This window comes from Sinocyclocheilus anshuiensis, unplaced genomic scaffold, assembly GCF_001515605.1.
Source record: "Sinocyclocheilus anshuiensis isolate Anshui unplaced genomic scaffold, SAMN03320099.WGS_v1.1 scaffold539, whole genome shotgun sequence".
NCBI classification, from domain to species: domain Eukaryota; kingdom Metazoa; phylum Chordata; class Actinopteri; order Cypriniformes; family Cyprinidae; genus Sinocyclocheilus; species Sinocyclocheilus anshuiensis.
This window is the reverse complement of record NW_015549612.1, coordinates 596,329-619,212: the sequence shown is the minus strand read 5'-3', so window position 1 is coordinate 619,212 and position 22,884 is coordinate 596,329. Positions and strand designations below refer to the sequence as shown.

The 22,884-nt window shown below is 35.4% G+C and overlaps 1 protein-coding gene across 2 annotated transcripts; it reads right to left on the bottom strand.

The window, feature by feature from the left end:
* Positions 1-724: 724 nt before the first annotated feature.
* On the bottom strand, positions 725-22,550 carry LOC107659259 (acetyl-coenzyme A synthetase 2-like, mitochondrial). Of its 2 annotated transcripts, XM_016448139.1 has the most exons (14): positions 22,053-22,550; positions 21,734-21,830; positions 17,100-17,299; positions 11,793-11,968; positions 10,310-10,462; positions 9,920-10,067; positions 9,011-9,148; positions 7,663-7,755; positions 7,391-7,503; positions 5,920-6,046; positions 5,472-5,599; positions 2,017-2,080; positions 1,642-1,763; positions 725-1,465 (listed from the first exon to the last, which is right to left on the bottom strand). In XM_016448139.1, the coding sequence occupies exons 1-14, from the start codon at positions 22,405-22,407 to the stop codon at positions 1,289-1,291; spliced, it is 2,091 nt and encodes a 696-aa protein (XP_016303625.1). In that variant the 5' UTR covers positions 22,408-22,550; the 3' UTR covers positions 725-1,288. The 2 variants fall into 2 exon arrangements, with proteins under 2 accessions (XP_016303625.1, XP_016303626.1); XM_016448140.1 differs by lacking the exons at positions 17,100-17,299; positions 21,734-21,830; positions 22,053-22,550 and adding an exon at positions 13,955-14,126.
* Between the last annotated feature and the right edge of the window lie 334 nt (positions 22,551-22,884).

Genomic DNA, 22,884 nt, shown 5'->3' with positions numbered 1-22,884 from the left:
AATAATTTTGATATTACTGCAGCTGACTGTAATAGTAATGTAATAGTAATGAACGCAACACAACAAGCAAACAAGCATTGGTAAATACGTTTTTAAAATTTTATTACGGTGTATCAAGAACCTGGCATTATGTAATGTAACAGATTATTTTCAAAGTAAAAATATGAAATGTCACATTTCTGAGACTTTCTGCGAAACTAATGTACAACGTTTGATTTCTTTAAGTAATAATTTAGGCAATATATTTGAAATTCGAGCACATTACATCTAACGCAACGAGACACTGTGCAACGTTTCGTGTCTCACCAGGAGATGGCGCTATTGTGAAGCCACCGTTCGTGTGAACGTTCATTGACCAACGATTGTATTTGATTGGGTGAATCAAAGTGCTATCAATAAGCGATCCGGTTTTCATAAGTCTTTGAGATACGGTAGTAGTGTGTCTTACTCTTGTCGGAAGTAGCTAGTTAGCATTCACAAAAGTAGCAGAGTAGCATTTATCATCGTAACTATAATTCCAGTCAAAATACAAACTGGTTACTATTGTAAACTAATAACAAAATGATACAGGAGAACCTTGAAAAGCCAAATGTGTGAAAACATTTCGCAGTCGGTAAGACAACATGAGGCTAGATAGATAGATAGATAGAAAAAACACAAAGCCGGGCAAAATTATATTTAAAAAATTGTTTAATGTTCAAAATAGATTTTTTTATTCTAAGAAAATGGTAAGAATTGGATGGAAACATGTAGACTTACACTTAATAATATGCAAATCATATACAATATAATAGCATCAATTCATAATAATATTGTGATATTGATAAAAAAATTAACCCCAGTCATATCATGTTCATCTTGTCATAAACATGAGGAAATTAAGGCATAAAAGGAGAATTCAAAGAAGAAAAAAGAACACAGACTGATTGAGCACCTTAAAAATAAAAGCATTGCAAAAAATACTGATGTTACAAAGCAAATCTCACCTAGTCTCTGGCTACAGGAAGAACACGGTGCAAAATGCTTCATAATTAATGTTTTAAAAGAGGTTTGTCCAAGTTGTACAAACCTCAAATGACACCTAACAGTCTTACGGAGGGGCTAATATCCAGTTCAGGTGGGATTCATGAGCGAGTTTTACTACATATGAGAGCATTTAACCTGCAATTTATGCCTTCGGTGTTCCTAACACATGGTACACTCACATTTACATGATTTCCTGTCATCAGTTTTGTATTCATAGTTCCTCAAAATAAACGTTGCAACATCCCAAGTAGAATCTCTTTTTCTACTTCTTAGCTGCATGACTTCTGTAGCATTTATGAGCCTCAATGATCTCTGTAACGACAGAGGGGTCGTCCAGCGTGGAGACGTCCCCCAGGTTGCTCGTGTCCTGCATGGCGACCTTCCGCAAGATTCTCCTCATGATTTTTCCAGAGCGTGTTTTAGGAAGTCGCTTCACAACCTTAAAGAAGACAGAAGAGATGCTTTCACAGCTGGCAGATCTGCACCGACAGTGATTTTAAAACAAAAAAATCCTGTGATCAGTCATAATACTTCTTTGTAAATGATATAAGAATAATATAGATCAAGAGTTGACACTGTACAACAAGATTCAATAAAAAGTGTCAACGATTTTACCAGGAAATGATCTGGGACAGCATATTTAGCTATTTTGGTAGCCACTAGGTGTCTCAGGTCTTCCACAACAGCACGCTGGTTCTCAGTAGCAGATTCTTTTAAAACCACAAACGCAAATGGAACTGGTGAAAGAGAAAGACAGGAAAAGAAAGTGAGAGACATGTAAACATTTGGCAAAGTGAAATCTGAATGACTGATTTTGTGACGCTCAATTATGGCTCTATTATTTTACGTTGTTTTCACAATGAACAAGGGTGTTGTAAAGCACACATCGGAAGGGGTCAAAAGGTCTCTGGTTGCTGGGCGTGTTCCAGATGGCTCATGAATGAAAAAGGTGAGATGAAGAACAAATGGAGGGCTTGTCAGGGGTCTTACCTTCTCCTTTGATCTCATGGGGAATTCCGATCACTGCGGTCTCAGGAACATCTGGATGTTCATCCTGATAACAGAGAAACGCACACAGTCAACCGAAAGTTTGATTCTACACTAACATTCAAAAGTTTGTGGTCAGTAAGATATTTGAATGTTTTAGAAAAAAAGTTTCTTATGCTCACCCAGGCTGCATTTGTTTGATCCAAAAAAATGGAAAACGGTAAACAGCGGTTTTGAATTGTAATAATATTTCAAAATATTACTATTTAAACATATTTTATATAGTATCATTATAACATTTCTTATTATTATTAATGTAAAAAATAGTAGTGCTGCTTAATACTTTTTATACATGATTCTTTGATAAATAGAAAGTTCAAAAGAACAGCATCTATTTGAAATTAGTGCTGTCAAATTAATTAATCGTATCCAAAATAAAAGTTTGTTTACATAATATGTATGTGTGTACTGTGTATATTTATATGAATATATAAATACACACATACATGTATATATTTAAGAAATAGTGCTGTCAAACGATTACATGCATAAAATATTACATATATTTCTTAAGAGTGCTGTCAAATGATTAATCACAATTAATCGCATCCAAAATAGGTTTGTTTACATAATGTGTTTGTACTGTGTATATGTATGTAAATATAAATACACTCATGCATGTATATATTTAAGAAATAGTGCTGTCAAACGATTAAGCGCATCCAAAATAAGTTTGTTTACTTAATGTGTTTGTACTGTGTATATTTGTTATGTATATAAATACATACACCTACATGTATATATTTAAGAAATGTTGTTTATATATTAAATATATTTATATGTAATATATATGTAATATAAATTATAAGAATATAAATTTATACATGTAAATGCATGTAAATATTTTCAAAATATATACTGTATGTGTGTATTTATATATACATATAAATATACACAGTACACACATACACACATATATACGAAGAGTTCATTTGCAAAAAACGATAAACGCCACTTTCAAAAAAATGAGCTAATTGCCGTGCATTATTATTCTCCACATATAGTGCGATAAGAACCCTAAACACGTTTTGTCAAAAAAGCCGGGTTTGTCCACTTTCAAGGCATCGCGAGTTCACGTTTTACTGCAGAAGCCGACAAGCGCCCTTGTTGTTTGTGAACAGAAGCCGATAAGTCCATTTTAGCGAATCAGCGTGCTGTATTCTGGTCAGGTGACAAGGCTACTTTCACTCTGAAAAGATGTGCTAGCTTAGAGGAGTTTCGTCAGAGCTGACTAAAAGTGATCGAGGATGGATAATTTCGACGAACTTGATGAATCTTTGATATTTTCATCAGGTTGTGAAGGAAAATAAAAGCTGAAACGTTTTCACGGAACCTTGCAAAAGCAGCGCGTTACAATGGTGAGGGAAAAGTTCTGTGTATTGCGTGTAATCACATCTATACAGTTTATGATCACAACAACAACAACGTCAGGCATCTACATTGTCATCTGAGGAGATTACAAAGATTAAACGAGTGTTTTTAAAACATGAAATGTGGAGTTATCTGCTTTTTCCAAAAAACGACTGTTGGAGTTATCTGCTTTTGCTATAAAACAAATTTTTAATATATTTAGAAAAAAAGTTTCTTATGCTCACCCAGGCTGCATTTGTTTGATCCAAAAAAATGGAAAACGGTAAACAGCGGTTTTGAATTGTAATAATATTTCAAAATATTACTATTTAAACATATTTTATATAGTATCATTATAACATTTCTTATTATTATTAATGTAAAAAATAGTAGTGCTGCTTAATACTTTTTATACATGATTCTTTGATAAATAGAAAGTTCAAAAGAACAGCATCTATTTGAAATTAGTGCTGTCAAATTAATTAATCGTATCCAAAATAAAAGTTTGTTTACATAATATGTATGTGTGTACTGTGTATATTTATATGAATATATCATACATGTATTACATGTATATATTTAAGAAATAGTGCTGTCAAACGATTACATGCATAAAATATTACATAAGAGTGCTGTGAGTGCTGTCAAATGATTAATCACAATTAATCGCATCCAAAATAGGTTTGTTTACATAATGTGTTTGTACTGTGTATATGTATGTAAATATAAATACACTCATGCATGTATATATTTAAGAAATAGTGCTGTCAAACGATTAAGCGCATCCAAAATAAGTTTGTTTACTTAATGTGTTTGTACTGTGTATATTTGTTATGTATATAAATACATACACCTACATGTATATATTTAAGAAATGTTGTTTATATATTAAATATATTTATATGTAATATATATGTAATATAAATTATAAGAATATAAATTTATACATGTAAATGCATGTAAATATTTTCAAAATATATACTGACCATATGGAGAGTTAATTTGCAAAAAACGATAAACGGCACTTAAAAAAAAATGGGCTGATTGCCGTGCATTATTCTCCACATATAGCGCTATCTGAACCCTAAACACATTTTGTCAAAAAAGCCGGGTTTGTCCACTTTCAAGGCATCGCGAGTTCACGTTTTACTGCAGAAGCCGACAAGCGCCCTTGTTGTTTGTGAACAGAAGCCGATAAGTCCATTTTAGCGAATCAGCGTGCTGTATTCTGGTCAGGTGACAAGGCTACTTTCACTCTGAAAAGATGTGCTAGCTTAGAGGAGTTTCGTCAGAGCTGACTAAAAGTGATCGAGGATGGATAATTTCGACGAACTTGATGAATCTTTGATATTTTCATCAGGTTGTGAAGGAAAATAAAAGCTGAAACGTTTTCACGGAACCTTGCAAAAGCAGCGCGTTACAATGGTGAGGGAAAAGTTCTGTGTATTGCGTGTAATCACATCTATACAGTTTATGATCACAACAACAACAACGTCAGGCATCTACATTGTCATCTGAGGAGATTACAAAGATTAAACGAGTGTTTTTAAAACATGAAATGTGGAGTTATCTGCTTTTAAAAAAAAAAAACATACTTTCAATGAACTTTAATTTTTTAAATGACCTGTATTTGTTTAAGTTATTATTACTTAATCAAAACAACCCAACTGCAGTTTGATTGATATTACTGATTCTATTGAGTTATCGGTTTTTGCAAATGAACTCTTCATATATAGACCAATATTTATTATGTAAACACAAACTTTTTGACAGCACTATTTGAAATAGAAATCTTTTTCAACATTATAAATGTATATAGTCATTTCTGAATTGAATAAAAAAAAACCCGTACTGACCCCTAACTTTTAAACAGTAGTGTATTTGCACAGCTCTCTATAGAACAAAACAAGTTTTTTCCACATTTGGAAAAAGGTCTGATTAATTTGCCCAATTATTGTAATGTTGGGTATTCAAATGATTTGAAAGAAGGTGCTGGCCTCAAGAATACTGAATTATGCTGCTTGTGATAAATGAACTTAGGGTCTCACCAGTGCATCTTCTATCTCAGCTGTGCCCAGCCGATGCCCACTGATATTAATGACATCATCCATTCGTCCTGTGATCTGGTAGTAACCGTCTTCAGTGCGGTACGCCCCATCACCCGTAAAATACTGACCTATGACAGTTAACACCTTAATAACAGCTTATACCTCTGATTGTTATCATGTGAACTTTGATTTTTAACTTTTTATGAAGTAAAAATGTAAATAGAGTTATTGCGAGTGCAATCTACAACAAAATAAGGCATGTTTGAAAAATCCAAACAGATTTTTTTGATATTTTCCCAGCTAGGACTCGCTAACATTCCTCTCATGCCCTCGCTTTGAAGTCGAAGTCAAAAAGAACAGTTGAATAATTCAACAAGTATCCAAACTTTTCTTTTTAATAACTTTCATAGCAAGAAGGAGCTTCAAGAGCCTCTGGGGTCTTGCTCACCTTGGTACGGTTTGAAATATGCATCCACGAATCTCTGGTGGTCTCCAAATATGGTTCTGGCCATTCCAGGCCAAGGCTGGCTGATGCACAGAGCTCCACTGACATCATTTCCCGTTATTATCTGTCCCTGTTGATGAAGCAAAATTGATTATTCTACATAACTAAAAACATGTGCACTGAGAGGTCCTGTCTCTCCTGGGTTGATCTTAATAGGAGGGGGTGAAAATCTCTCTGAATAGCCCCAGAGCATAACAAAAGAGCGCCTCAGAGGAGATTGGACATGCTCCAGCATGCATTATTACTCTTTTTTTTTTTCCAGATGCAGTAGAGAATTTGAGGGCTCAAAGTTCATCACTGTCTGTAACACAAAGCTTTCTTTAATCGCAGCAGGAGAGGCTGGACGCATGGAGCAAAAGACAAATATAACCCATGTTTAGGTCTGATAAGGACAGTCTGCTAGCAATTATCTAGAACGGTTGTTAGCTACACTAGAAAAACTAGGAAGTAAAGAGCTAATTAGAACTAATTTGTCATAATTGACTTTATTTCACAATGTGACTTTGTTTCATGACTGTAACGTTATATATCACACTTGGACGTTACATATAACAACTGTGACTTTATTTGTCATAATTGACATCTTACAGTGTGAGTTTGTGTTTTACATTATGCCTCTGTATCTCACAACGGTCACTTTTTTGTGATTGTGACTTTTTAATTTAATAGATTATGACTATATTTCACAATTATGACTATTTCTTGCAAATGGGGCTTTATATCTCACAATCATGTCTTTTTATTTCATTTTTTCATATTTTAACTATATCTCACGATTGTGATTTATTTCTTATAATTGCAGCTATATATCTCACATCTCATATAATTATGACTTTTTATTTCAGATGACTACATCTCATGGTTGTGCTTTTATTTCTAATAATTATGACTTTTATTTTACAATTGTAACTTTATTTCAGATTATGACTATATCTTACAATTGCAACTTTATTTTCCACAATTATGAATTTTTATTTTACAATTTTAACTTTATATTTTAGATTATTATGATATCTCACAACTGCAACTTCATTCCTCACAATTATGACTTTTTTTGCTATTATAACTTTATATTTCAGAATATTACTATACCTTACACCTGGGGCTTTATATCTCACAATTGTGAATTGATCTCACAACTGTCACTTTTTATTTCAGATTACAACTATATCTCACAATCGCTACTTTATTTCTTGCAATTTTCACTTTATATCTCACATTGTCACTTCATATCTGACACTTTCGACTTTTTGTGTGGCTTACAATTACATTTGACATTTTTTACTTTGAGGTGGACATGTTTCTATATTATTGTGTTGTTGAAGAATTTAACCAGCTATAAATGCACCCCATGTTCCTTAAAAACAAGTGACCAAGCAGTGAGTCAGGACACAAATAAACAAGTAAAGATCCCCTTCTCCCCGAGTAGTGCCGGCTGGATGCCAAAAAAGGGTCTCATGGCCATGGCAGGCCGGATCTCTGCTCCCGGTTCAGCTGGGAGTGGAGCGATACACACACCGCCAGTTTCTGAAGAGAGAGAGCCTGGTGAATTATCTATTTATTTCAGAATAACGTCACACATGGTGTAAATCATCCCATCAGTGCTGCCAGTCTAAGGATTAAGGGTACGATATACAGACAAGAACAGATGCAGCAATTGACAGTCGTTTGAAGAGTGCATTTTACCTGTCTGCCACCATGTGTCCACCAGAGGGCACCGTCCATCCCCGACCACATTATGGAACCATTCCCATGCCTCGTGATTAATGGGCTCTCCAACTGCCAACAGATCACACATTCACATGGTCATTATAGACAAATGCATCGACCAAAACACTGCACTTAAAAACTTGTCTCTAAGTTGATATGATTGAGTGACATGGCAATTCAAGGAAATCTTAGCACTATCTTTTCAAGTGTAACTGACAGGTAGGCCTACTAAAGGGACAAACAAAACCCAGACTGACTGCGCATACAATCTAGTGTCCTTGATTTTTGGCACAAAGTCAGATTTTCCATTGTTGATCTCAAAGGCTGTGACTAGACTAATTAAAAATCATCCAGCAGGCTAAATTTTAACCGTTGCTGAACTCTCTCCCATGCAGAGCTGACTATACCAGGGTGGCAGAAATACAATATCTGGACTGGTAACACAAATGTCTTCAGTTCAAAACCTGAAAAGGGTGACCCTTACACTGAAGAGCTGATTAGTTCCCCTTCGCCATTGTGCCCTTGCAATGCACTTATCCCTCTTGAGACAGAAACAGTCCCCACGAAGCAACCTGGGGTTAAGTCGTAATACATTGCTAAAAAGACACACAGACTTTCACACACAGTTGATACAATTCACATTGAAACAATGTATTTGATAACAGGTCAGTTTTTTTTTTGTTTTGTTTGATGTGTGGAAAAACTAAGGATAGTGAAAGTAATAAAGTAGGCCATTGTAGACTAAATGGGAATGTGTTTAATATACACTACCCTTCAAAAGTGTGTGGTTGTTATCACAAAAGTATCTTATACTCACCAAGCCTGCATTTATTTGATCGAAAATGTGAAATATTACAATTTAAACAAACTGCAATTTATTCCTGTGTTGGCAAAGCAGAATTTTCAGCAGCCGTTACTGCAGTCTTCTTCAGTGTCACATGATCATTCAGAAATCATTTGAATATGCTGATTTGATGCTCAAGAAATATTTCTTATTATTATCAATTTTAAAAACAGTTGTGATGCTTAATTTTTTTGTGGTAAGTAACCATAATACATTTTTTGGGATTCTTTGATGAATACAAAGTTAAAAAGAACAGCAAATAGAATTTTTTTGTGACATTATAAATGTCTTTATCACTTTTGATCAATTTAATGCATCCTTACAAATGAAAGTGTTTTTTTAATCTAACTTACCCCAAACTTTTCAATGGTAGTGTACTATACCAAAAATATAATATATTATACCTCTAAAAACATATATTACAATAGCTGTACTATATTTATTTGTATTCATTTATTTACTAAACCTCTGTAGTCTCACCAGATGCGAGTGTCTTCAGTGATGACCTGTCATATTTCTTCACCCAGTTTTCCTCCTCTTTCAGAAGTAATCTGATGGCAGTAGGAGCTCCATAAAACTGATTTATTCTTAACCTCTGAACTGTCTCCCAGTAACGACCTAAAAACAAAACATATTCTAACAGTTAAGACAAAGATAATGAAGAGTCTGATTTACAACCAGAGACAGCACTTAAACAGAACATATACCTTATGAAACTACAAAAATTTTTAAAGCATAAATATGAACATAAACAGTCAAATATGACTACAAACGTTACACAAAAACATTTCCTAATTGATACCAGCTTTTGAAAACCAGGTTGGTTATTAAGGGAACATCAGTGGAAATGTTTCCTGTAGAGGTCACACTGCTTTACAGCCACTCATGAAGGCTCATTTCCATTAAAATACACTCATAAAGGCAGATAAGACTCGCTGTACAGGTTAATGTGTCACATGATTTTATCTGAGAACTGAACAAAAGAAGTTGATTCACTTTGAAGGGCTGGGAGGGACAGTAACACTATCTGACATGATCTAGAGGGGTCATCACCTCTATCAGGATGGATGAGAGGAGGAACAAGACCGACACAACTACTAAACTTCAGGACTGAATAGCGGTGTCTCTAAAACACTCCACTAAAAAGAGAATTAAACAGGATGTGATGCATTTGAAATGTTTTGGGTTTTTTTTCAATTTCAATTTAATTAAATTGCTTTTATTGTCTGCAGATAAGCTGCAATGCTTTGGCAATACAAATGCAAATCATTTATCATGCCGATAAACCGCTAAACCAAAACTGAAATTGAAACTGAAAAAAGAGACAGAGTGTGTGCATTATATATACTGCATGGTTCATTAGTATTGATCATTTCTCTTGATATTCACCTGGATTGGGGTAAACAGGTGTGCTCTCAAATAGAACAGATGTGGCTCCATTACACAGGGGTCCGTACACCACATAACTGTGACCCGTAATCCAACCGATGTCAGCAACACAGCCAAACACATCTCCAGGTGTGTAGTCAAACACATACTGCAACAACAGACAAATCATACTGCTATACATAATAATATATATACTACCAGTCAAAAGACTGGAATGCATTTTTGAAAGAATGACAACATTTGATAAATTTTACTGTAAAAAATAGTAATACTGTGCAATATTATTACCATTAAAAATTTTAAATAACCAAACCAGCATATTAGAATGAGCTGTGTGTGTGTGTGTGTGTGTGACAGCTTCTGTGTGATCAGAGAAGCACAGAGACACACCTGATGTGTGAGGGAAGCGTAGAGCAGGTAACCGGCCTGTGTGTGCACGATGCCCTTGGGTTTACCCGTACTGCCTGAGGTATACAGCATGAACAGCATCTCCTCGCTGTCCATGGGCTCTGGAGCACACACTGGAGACTGTCCCACCATCACCTGACACAGACAGAAAAAGTACACTGCATTTTATTTACATTATCAGCACCATATGTTATTCTTTTTTTTTTTACTGTTTTTATTGTGTATTTCTGTATAATTGACAAATACTATATAGGCTATAAAGCAATCATACTAATGAAGTCATTTGGAATTGATTTACTGAGTGAAAGAAAATTCTAATTTAATACATTTAAAAGTAGTTGCATGACATTAAACATCATATATTGCATACTAATAAAATACATTTTAACTACTTTTTATGCCGTTTTAATGGTTCAGTTAAAATGCAAAGAGCTGTGACTGTACAGCTTCAGGAATTGTCTTTGGTGTTCTTCAGAAATTAATTAATAATCACTCAAATGCAATATAGATTCAACAATCACCTGGATATATAATATGAGCTTCTGTTCAGTCACTGTCCATTTTCAGGCTTTCATGCAGGTATAAAAATGTTAACTTTCAGTTATTCACTTCATTGTTATTGTCTTTTATTTTTATCTGTTGTGTAACTTAATAATAATCTTTGTTTAGTCTAAATGGATTTTCCGCTTGTTTTGCCACGGTTAATGTTGAAGACTAATGTGTTTTCTGCAAATAATGAGATTAAACGAGATATTTACCCTGCAACCAAAACATTAATCTTAAAACATAACTCCAAAGTCCATTTTAACAGCATGTGGAGAGTTTACTGAGGTTCAGATGAGCTTTTTTGCACAGCCATTTTTTTCTGTTCTTTTTATCACATGTAATCTAGTATTTCCTTGAACTGTCCCTACAAATAGAACACTACCAAACTGTCCGACATGTGACCACTATGACCAATTCTAGACAAAAAAATTCCTGCCCTTGTACAGAGTGGGAGAACATCACTATAGAGACAGGTAAACACAGGCAATTCTGGCAAGACAAAACAAGGCGGGCTGTGCACCAAACTACTCAAAAATGAACTAGAAACAGAACCATACTCCTAGTTTTGTGCCCTAGTTAGGTACAAATTAGGGACACATTCCTTCTCCACTTCACAAACCATTACAAAGCTTTGCAAAAACCCAAACCTAGCAGAAAGTGGCTTGCTGCACAGATATAAAACACTTGGAAACAGTTGATGCTTGGGCAAATGTAAACACTTTTAATATCCTACTTATTCTCCTTTGTTGCAGATCATCCTTATTGCCGGTCTTGGCAGAGGTATATAAAACCCAATAATAATAATAATGTAAATGATGTATAATAATGTAAATAAAACCCAAATAATAATAATAATGTAAAAATGTGAATTTGGCTTTCTAATCTGTCCACTGCAGAAGGTCATTGTTGTGTGGTTTACCTCATCTAATGAAATGTCTAGTTTGCCCATCGGCACGCTATTGTTAGTTCTCTTGGCCACAAACACATGCCGGACAGACGGACAGCTCTTCACTGCTTTATCCACCGTGGACTTCAGATCGAAGATACGGCCGCCCCTCACACCTTGGTTGCATGTGATGACAAACTTGCTCTGGGCTGTGTGAATGGAAGAGAGAGAAACAATTAAACAGACACTAACCAGACAATGTACAATAGCTCTGCTTGCTACCACTCAGAGCTAAATTTAGACATGATTGCTCTGCATGTGTAAACGCACTTCATTTTAGGTCGTTTTTAAAGAACGCATTTGATAAGTTCACTTTATTTTAAGAAACCCGTCTCAACCGAACCACTGTCACTGGATGTTATTTATTCATAATAAGATCAGAAAGAAACATCTGCTCAGTGTCTGCTGTATTAAATAAGATAAAGAAAGGCCTCTCTAAGAACAAACGCCCTCTGAAACTTATCTCTGTCCAGAGCATCACGTACACACACATATCCCAAAATGCACAGGGTTTTTGTTTATGTAGCTAGCTTTCCCTAATTTAGTGTGTATAAAACACAACATGGAAACACACTTGACTCTTGTCGAGCTCAGCAGTCCTGGAAAATATACAAGAACTTTATAAGAATTTAATAACCAGCAGAGGACTTTAAACCTTGTAGTTACGATTAATAGTCAACAAGAAACTAAATTGACCATATTTATTTTTTAAATACAATTTTAATGTGCTTAGTCTTATTGTACACAATTTATCAGTACACATAAAAAGTCTTCATAATCTTTCACCAAACTATAATAACTTGCTCTGCCACTGAAGTGACTTGACTAACATCACCATTACAATTCTATAGAAATCTATATAAATACAGTTAAAAACAGTAAAATTGTTAAATATAGAAAAAAACATACAAAAAAAGTTAATCAAAGTTGTCCTAAGACTAGAAAACATTTTGGTTTAAGGTTTTGATCCTGTTTACTAGTGTATTATACATTTTTTTTAAAAGAACAGTTATATTTTTATATATTTTAAAATGTAATTTATTCCTGTTATGTCAAATCTGACTTTTCATGAGCCATTACTCCAGTCTTCAGTGTCACATGATATTTCTTTCTTTCAAAAAAAAAAAAAACTGACCCCAAACTTTTGAACAGTAGTTATATAAACTAAACTAATTCTATAGAAACCTATATATTTATTTCTATATAAACCACTTTTAACTAATCATTTAACATTTGATAAACCCTACATTTCTGTAATTAAATATCCTCCTAAAATATGTTGTGAATGTGCCATTTCACGCTTCCTTTAAATAGACCAGAAATGAAAGCAACTGACCCTTCGCTAATAAGGCCCACCCTAAAACGTTACTGACCAATTACTGACCATTTTCTCAAACAAGATTTTGCTCATCTCTAACGTCTGTATTTTTAGATGGCTTCAAACACAATTGTTACCCTGGACCACAAAACCAGTCATAAGGGTCAATTTTTTGAAATTGAGATTTATACGTCATCTGAAAGCTGAATAAATAAGCTTTCCATTGATGTATGGTTTGTTAGGATAGATACAAATACCAATATTTGGCCGAGATACAACTATTTGAAAATCTGGAATCTGACAGTGCAAAAAAATCTAAATACTGAGAAAATCGCCTTTAAAGTTGTCCAAATGAAGTTCTTAGCGATGCATATTACTAATCAAAAATTAAGTTTTGATATATTTAAGGTAAGAAATTTACAAAATATCTTCATGGAACATGATCTTTACTTAATATCCTAATGATTTTTGGCATAAAAGAAAAATCGATAATTTTGGCCCATACAATGTTTTTTTTGGCTATTGCTAAAAATATACCCAAGCGACTTAAGACGTTGTTTAAGGTTTTGTGGTCCAGGGTCACTATTTTACAAAAATTATAAAAAAATAAAAGCATGTTCTTGCTAAATCACTTTTAATAGTGGGTACCCTGAGGAATATAAGCAGTGTAAGTGACCTCAGCTTGAATTATCGTGTAAACTTTGTATACATTTTTTGTATAAATATTTTTTGCACCAATTTTGTAGTACCACTCTAGTAAAAACTGCTGAGACAAACAGTTCACTACATTATGACAAAAGAGCATTATTTTACTCACCATCCTGAATTCTGCCTGCAAGAGCCTCTGAGCTGAACCCTGCAAACACCACAGTGTGTACAGCACCGATACGGGCACAGGCCAACATGGCTGCTACTGCCATAGGAGACACAGGCATGTAGATGGCCACCCGCTCTCCCTTCTGGATGCCATAACTCTTTAAAGTGTTGGCAAGGCGACAGGGACTACAGCATTTGTTTTCCGAGTTTTGTGATATCATAAAGTGGCCCATTAGAATATCATTAAAATAATTCCCGCCTACGGAAATTCGAATAGTTGGGGGGTGGGGAGGGGCGAGGACGTGGGTTGAGCCTCCAGAAGCTCCCTGAGATTTGAATGTTTTACAGATATAAACATACAGCTGAGTAACAGAAGCAGATATGCGGGTGGGAAAGGAAATCTGTGATAGTTTAATTTCAAGTGGTTCAAGTGTGCAATTGAAGCAAATGTGCACGGAAACACTGAGGTCACATGGTCATAATGCACCAAACTGGCATTTATGGGGTGTAGCTTAATAGTGTATTTATGTTATAATAAAGTACTGGCAAGCTTTTGTTGGCCTAATGAACATATTATTATGCCAGATTGTGTCTGAGGAAACTGTTAATCTTGATTCAAAGGATCTAGGGTCATAGATGAGAAACAGACACATGTCAGAGCAAAGAACTCTACGTCAGGCCTCAAGCATTTCTTGATCTCCTCCATATGCCTGTGAGATCAGGGACAAAACACTTTCACTTTCATACTAAATGCGCATCGATGTCTTTTAACTTCCCGTTCACCCGTGGAAGCAGGAAAGCGACGTGTACATGTACGCTGCTAACAGTGTCGTCCTTTACACACATGACTGAATGTGCAATCTGACTGCTTCTTCACAAAACACCCTCAAATGATTCCTATCTGGCCTAGAACAAGAGATACTGGGAAACTAATCTTCACATCTCCGCAATAAAAGATCAGAAATAGCTCATTTTCAAGGTTCAGTGTGCAGGCTAGATCAGAGGAAACAGGCTGCTGACTCTCGTGTTTTGGTAACAGTGCGTACAGTAGATCCTGTAAATATTTAGCCTACTGTTACCAGCAGTGATCTGAACCGCAGTCAGGAATATTCCATCTTTATTTCAAGCACTAGAGCGCAGGGGGACGCACATTCCATCACAGGACCCTCAAAACCTGCCTTTGTTCTCCATAAGAAAGTGCATGTGAAGGAATTCCCCCTAAACTCTGCAGTAGCGTGCTCTCATATTACATGTTAACCGTGTCAATCCCAGCATTGCCAGGATTTCTAATCTGTCACACTATCATAAAGAACAGTATGAAAAACTGATATTTCATTTGATTAGGTCAGCATTATATGACTTGAAAGGTAGGCCTAATCTAAATGAAAACCTAGGGGAAATGAGCATAAACAATTCTAGTCTTATGTGAGCAGAATTCATTAGGAAAATGTGCTATTTGCTCTCAATACCACTGGAACAATAACTTGCATTGCTGTTATTGTTAACTGAGACTACTAAAAGTATTTTCATTAATTGAAATAAAATAAATAGTAACTAAAATATAAATATTAGATGAAAATACTGACTGACAAAGCTAACATACTAAAATTACTCAAACTTAAATAAATATTCTATTTAAGCTAAACAGAAATACTGAAAAACAAAAACTAATAAAAATGACAAGTACATAACAAAATTACTCAAATTAATATGAAAACATGATATACTGTATATAAAGCTAATTCAAAATGCATACTATCATATAAATACATGGGTCTAAGATGAAAAAGAGTTTAAGCATAAAAACAATAAGTGTAATACTGCTTTAAATTGTTGTTGTTTTTCCCCCCAAAAATGTAAAAGTTTTCTGTTTAATTTAATTGCAATTTTGTTTTTGTTTTTCTGAGCAAAAAATAAATAAATTTTTCCCTGATTTACAGAAGACACCCACTAATATGGAGGACGAAACCTGCAAAAACAATAAATAAATAAATATACAAATAAATAAATAAATATGCAAATAAATAAATAAATGTGTGTATAAATACACAAATTCTTGTTTAAATACATATATAAATAATTAAACATGCGATTAAAGTAGGCAAATAAATAAAATAAATTGGTGGGCAAAAAAAAAAAAACTGACCCCAAACTTTTGAACAGTAGTTATATAAACTAAACTAATTCTATAGAAACCTATATATTTATTTCTATATAAACCACTTTTAACTAATCATTTAACATTTGATAAACCCTACATTTCTGTAATTAAATATCCTCCTAAAATATGTTGTGAATGTGCCATTTCACGCTTCCTTTAAATAGACCAGAAATGAAAGCAACTGACCCTTCGCTAATAAGGCCCACCCTAAAACGTTACTGACCAATTACTGACCATTTTCTCAAACAAGATTTTGCTCATCTCTAACGTCTGTATTTTTAGATGGCTTCAAACACAATTGTTACCCTGGACCACAAAACCAGTCATAAGGGTCAATTTTTTGAAATTGAGATTTATACGTCATCTGAAAGCTGAATAAATAAGCTTTCCATTGATGTATGGTTTGTTAGGATAGATACAAATACCAATATTTGGCCGAGATACAACTATTTGAAAATCTGGAATCTGACAGTGCAAAAAAATCTAAATACTGAGAAAATCGCCTTTAAAGTTGTCCAAATGAAGTTCTTAGCGATGCATATTACTAATCAAAAATTAAGTTTTGATATATTTAAGGTAAGAAATTTACAAAATATCTTCATGGAACATGATCTTTACTTAATATCCTAATGATTTTTGGCATAAAAGAAAAATCGATAATTTTGGCCCATACAATGTTTTTTTTGGCTATTGCTAAAAATATACCCAAGCGACTTAAGACGTTGTTTAAGGTTTTGTGGTCCAGGGTCACTATTTTACAAAAATTATAAAAAAATAAAAGCATGTTCTTGCTAAATCACTTTTAATAGTGGGTACCCTGAGGAATATAAGCAGTGTAAGTGACCTCAGCTTGAATTATCGTGTAAACTTTGTATACATTTTTTGTATAAATATTTTTTGCACCAATTTTGTAGTACCACTCTAGTAAAAACTGCTGAGACAAACAGTTCACTACATTATGACAAAAGAGCATTATTTTACTCACCATCCTGAATTCTGCCTGCAAGAGCCTCTGAGCTGAACCCTGCAAACACCACAGTGTGTACAGCACCGATACGGGCACAGGCCAACATGGCTGCTACTGCCATAGGAGACACAGGCATGTAGATGGCCACCCGCTCTCCCTTCTGGATGCCATAACTCTTTAAAGTGTTGGCAAGGCGACAGGTCATCTCCAGAAGCTCCCTGAGATTTGAATGTTTTACAGATATAAACATACAGCTGAGTAACAGAAGCAGATATGCGGGTGGGAAAGGAAATCTGTGATAGTTTAATTTCAAGTGGTTCAAGTGTGCAATTGAAGCAAATGTGCACGGAAACACTGAGGTCACATGGTCATAATGCACCAAACTGGCATTTATGGGGTGTAGCTTAATAGTGTATTTATGTTATAATAAAGTACTGGCAAGCTTTTGTTGGCCTAATGAACATATTATTATGCCAGATTGTGTCTGAGGAAACTGTTAATCTTGATTCAAAGGATCTAGGGTCATAGATGAGAAACAGACACATGTCAGAGCAAAGAACTCTACGTCAGGCCTCAAGCATTTCTTGATCTCCTCCATATGCCTGTGAGATCAGGGACAAAACACTTTCACTTTCATACTAATGCGCATCGATGTCTTTTAACTTCCCGTTCACCCGTGGAAGCAGGAAAGCGACGTGTACATGTACGCTGCTAACAGTGTCGTCCTTTACACACATGACTGAATGTGCAATCTGACTGCTTCTTCACAAAACACCCTCAAATGATTCCTATCTGGCCTAGAACAAGAGATACTGGGAAACTAATCTTCACATCTCCGCAATAAAAGATCAGAAATAGCTCATTTTCAAGGTTCAGTGTGCAGGCTAGATCAGAGGAAACAGGCTGCTGACTCTCGTGTTTTGGTAACAGTGCGTACAGTAGATCCTGTAAATATTTAGCCTACTGTTACCAGCAGTGATCTGAACCGCAGTCAGGAATATTCCATCTTTATTTCAAGCACTAGAGCGCAGGGGGACGCACATTCCATCACAGGACCCTCAAAACCTGCCTTTGTTCTCCATAAGAAAGTGCATGTGAAGGAATTCCCCCTAAACTCTGCAGTAGCGTGCTCTCATATTACATGTTAACCGTGTCAATCCCAGCATTGCCAGGATTTCTAATCTGTCACACTATCATAAAGAACAGTATGAAAAACTGATATTTCATTTGATTAGGTCAGCATTATATGACTTGAAAGGTAGGCCTAATCTAAATGAAAACCTAGGGGAAATGAGCATAAACAATTCTAGTCTTATGTGAGCAGAATTCATTAGGAAAATGTGCTATTTGCTCTCAATACCACTGGAACAATAACTTGGTTATTGTTTATTGTTAACTGAGACTACTAAAAGTATTTTCATTAATTGAAATAAAATAAATAGTAACTAAATATTAGATATTAGATGAAAATACTGACTGACAAAGCTAACATACTAAAATTACTCAAACTTAAATAAATATTCTATTTAAGCTAAACAGAAATACTGAAAAACAAAAACTAATAAAAATGACAAGTACATAACAAAATTACTCAAATTAATATGAAAACATGATATACTGTATATAAAGCTAATTCAAAATGCATACTGTCATATAAATACATGGGTCTAAGATGAAAAAGAGTTTAAGCATAAAAACAATAAGTGTAATACTGCTTTAAATTGTTGTTGTTTTTCCCCCCAAAAATGTAAAAGTTTTCTGTTTAATTTAATTGCAATTTTGTTTTTGTTTTTCTGAGCAAAAAATAAATAAATTTTTCCCTGATTTACAGAAGACACCCACTAATATGGAGGACGAAACCTGCAAAAACAATAAATTTATGAGACTACAGTGTTTCCCATACATTGAGTGCGGGTGTTTTTATATCACTGTATTTCTGAAGGAAACCGACTGTCTTTAGAAAATTGGATGTCATTTTCATTTAATCTTTCATGTAATGTCTGATAAAGCATGCTGCGTCCCAGTTCGCCTACTTATACTATGCCCTAAAAGTATGTACTCTTTTTGTGAAGAAAAAGTACATACCTTTGAGTATGTAGAAGAATGATAGGCAAGCTTTGGGACATACTACTTCGTCATAACTGCGTCTTTAACGGACGCTCTGTTGCTTAGTTACGTGCATTCTGTCACTGTTTAAACTGCCCTGTCAATCATCTTATCACAGTTAACATCATCCACATTTCGAGGTACGTTGATCTGCCAGTCGCGGGTCTATCATGCCGAGAACTCTGTGTTTGCATGATGCATTGAAAAGTTAATGACCAAAACTATCATTATAAAAGTTCACAGTGTTGCCGCAGATGAAATATAACGTGGATAACATTAAATTTATATTTTTTCATCAGGTTAGACATTGATTATTTATCACTCAAATCCGTTTATCTACCTGTCCGTTGGTCGCGTATATCTGCCATGTTTGTAGTTTTTATCACTTTTAATGCATGTTTGTAGTTCTAATTGAATCCTCGTCCACCGCGCAATGTGTTATGGGCAATATTAGCCGTTAGAGGGTTAAGGCTAGAAAGGATACGTATGGTGCTACTGGGCATGCGCACATCAATACAGTGTAATTTTTGTCACACTGTACAACAATAATTACTATTTTTTTCATTATTGTAAGTGGTAGGTTTAGGGTTGAGGTAGGTGTAGACGTTAATAAAACACAATCTAATAGGTAATGGGTTGTGGGCAATATTAGCCGTTAGAGTGTGCATCAATCTGCAATTCGAATTCTAACTGGAAGTAGTAGACCATCCGGGAATCTTTGGCATACTTTTTTAAACATACTATGATTTGGGACATACTAATTCTATTTTCAAATACTATTTAGGATGGATAGTATGAGAATTGGGACACAGCAGCAGTGTTTTTTTGAGTGGAGCGCTGCTTTGTGTACTTTTTTCAGAAGGCAGGCATTCATCAAACCCGGAACTAATCGAGCCGTTTGTGCCAGGCTGGGGAGAAAGGTACTGTAATAATGTAAATTATGTAAAAAATCATTCGTTTTTCAAACCACCAAGCATGAGAGCATAAAGGGGCGGGGCAGTACTGAAACACCGTCTAAGCTGTTCACCAATCACAACGCACTGGTATAGCTAACCAATCACATCACATTTAGTTTTTCAGAAGGCAGGCATTCATCAAACCCGGAACTAATCGAGCCGTTTGTGCCAGGCTGGGGAGAAAGGTACTGTAATAATGTAAATTATGTAAAAAATAATGCGTTTTTCGAACCACCAATTAAAAATGATCCGATCCGTGGGTCAAAAACCGTAATGTGATCCGAACCGTGAGATTTGTGATCTGTTGAACCACTAGTAATAATGTAAATTATGTAAAAAAAATAATGCGTTTTTCGAACAACCAAGCATGAGAGCATATCCTAGTACACCCCCAAAACAAATTCAAGACATTGTAAAAGAGCATAATAGGACCCCTTTAAGGTCTTTGACCCACATACAACAGAATAAATATTATAATATTGTATAAATACTAAAATATAACTGCTAACTACTACTACTACTATTGGCAACAGTGGCGGCTCATCGGGGGAGGCACAGCTTCCCCATAATTTTGAGGTGAAAATGGGAGGGTTAGGGAAGTAACACGTAACATTTTAAATACATTTTGCTAAAATGAACGAAATGACTCGAAAAAAGATGTTCATTTTGCTGGAAGAGACTCAAAGGTCAGAGTCGGTAAAATGATCCGAACTTCCCATCACTACCGTTAATGATAGAAAAGGGGAGGGGGAGGCCGGGGGAGAGCTGAGCTCTCGTGCCTCCGTTGGTAAAAAAATTAGCCAATCACCATCAAGTGTTCACTTTCAGCGCTGAGAAGTGTTGAGAAAAAAACCCTTGCAAGGGAGGCTAGCCTCCCTTCTGATATCAACCAATCATCAAAGAGACGTAACTTACGTGATATTAGTTTGAACATCTGCCGCTGCGCTGATAATGTACCAAGTACTTATGATGAGTAGCGATATTGAATATTTGATCGCCAACAGATTTACCAAGCTGTCATTCAAACAGTATATATACAAATTTAGGGAAAACAGCCTAAGCTGGATATAGGCTACAGCAGTCGGCTTAATTAAATGGTGCAACAGCCAGCTCTCTTTTAACACAGACTTTTAAGAAGGGATGGGTGTTTATTTCAAGTGATAGGCCAGGTAAATGAAATTATATTATCTTGCTGTATGTATGTCGTTTTCTTTACGTTTTCTGACTAAAGGCAACCAAAAAGCCATTTTAAAGTGGTTAAGCAAATAATAATAATAATAATAATAATAATCGGCAGGGATCCCAGACCAATACAATTAGTGTGCCTCCTCTATTTTAAAACCCACGAGCCGCCACTGATTGGCAATGGCAACAAGTTTGTAATCAATAGGCAGTAGTGACTAATTGATTGCCAGTCACTATTTTGGAATAAATTCTATACAGGCAAATCTAAAACAAGTAAAAGCATCATAAAAGTAGATACTGGTTAGTTTAAAGAGACACGTGTTTAAACTGCTTGCTGTGAGTTGAAAATGTACTGGGGGTGGGGTAAAGAGCCACATGTGAATTTCTCAGGATCTACAAATGTACCTGTATGTGATCCTTTCTTCTGTGCCAGGTTCATCTTTCTCCCAAATCAAGGCCGCTCTGTCTGGATCCTTTGCCACGTGTACATCCAAACAGTTCACTGTCAATCATTGTAAGAGGAAATTACTACTATGCTTACTGTTGACAATAAAGAAAGTTTTTCTTTATGCATTTATAAAGTAGTATGTGAAAATGTTAGTATTACCGTATCAATCACGTTAAAATACACTCGTAACCTTGTGTTCTGATGGATACAAACCTTTTATATAGCATATTGGCCAGTGGAGGTTTATCGACAATATACTAGTAGTGTGACACTCACCAGAGATGTTCAGTTGCCCTCCAAGAAACCAGTTGATTTCCCCGCTGGAGAGATCGCAGTCTGTCACTTGATAGAAAAGTTTGGTCCATGCCAGCCTTTCCTTGGCGATGGATCCCCAGAAAGTTTCTGGATCTCTAACCGACAGTTCATATAAATCTGCATAGGTCTTTCCAGCGAGATGCGAGCTGAGGTCCGGTTGAGCCGCGCTGATGCTGCTGCTGCTGCTGCTGGACAGAGACCTCGCGTGACACCGTGAGACCAACACAACACTTTTGCGCAAACATTTCTTGTTCCTAAAGATAACATTTCCCCTGACCAAATAATTCAGCAAACGTATGCTCACACGTCCAGCCATTATTCCACTCAGTCTCTGGAGTGAAGTTTGCGCAAGTTTCCTCAGTCCGTGATTATTCCTCAGAAGAGAGAGAGGGAGGAGGAAACTTGTTGACAAAGCGCTCGCCTGAAGGAAGGCTCACTACATACCGCCCCCTAAATCGGCTTCATTGTGGACAAACCATGTCATGATTGAATCACAAGAACTTTGGCTTTCACAATCGATTACAACGCTGCAATTTTCTTTGTTGATTGGGTGTTTTTTGGATGTTACATAAAATTGGATTGTACGGTCGTAGTGAACTTATTACACAATCATCGTAAACTTTAAAGAGTTTCAATGGTTTCAGATTAAGACGCGTAAATGTGGTTCTGTTTACATATTCTGTGTGAAAATAAATCGTTTCAAAGCAGCCACATATGTTGCATATTATCACGTCTTTCTATCGCATGGTAAAGTGATTAATTTATAATGACGTTTGCATTAAACGGTTTCACT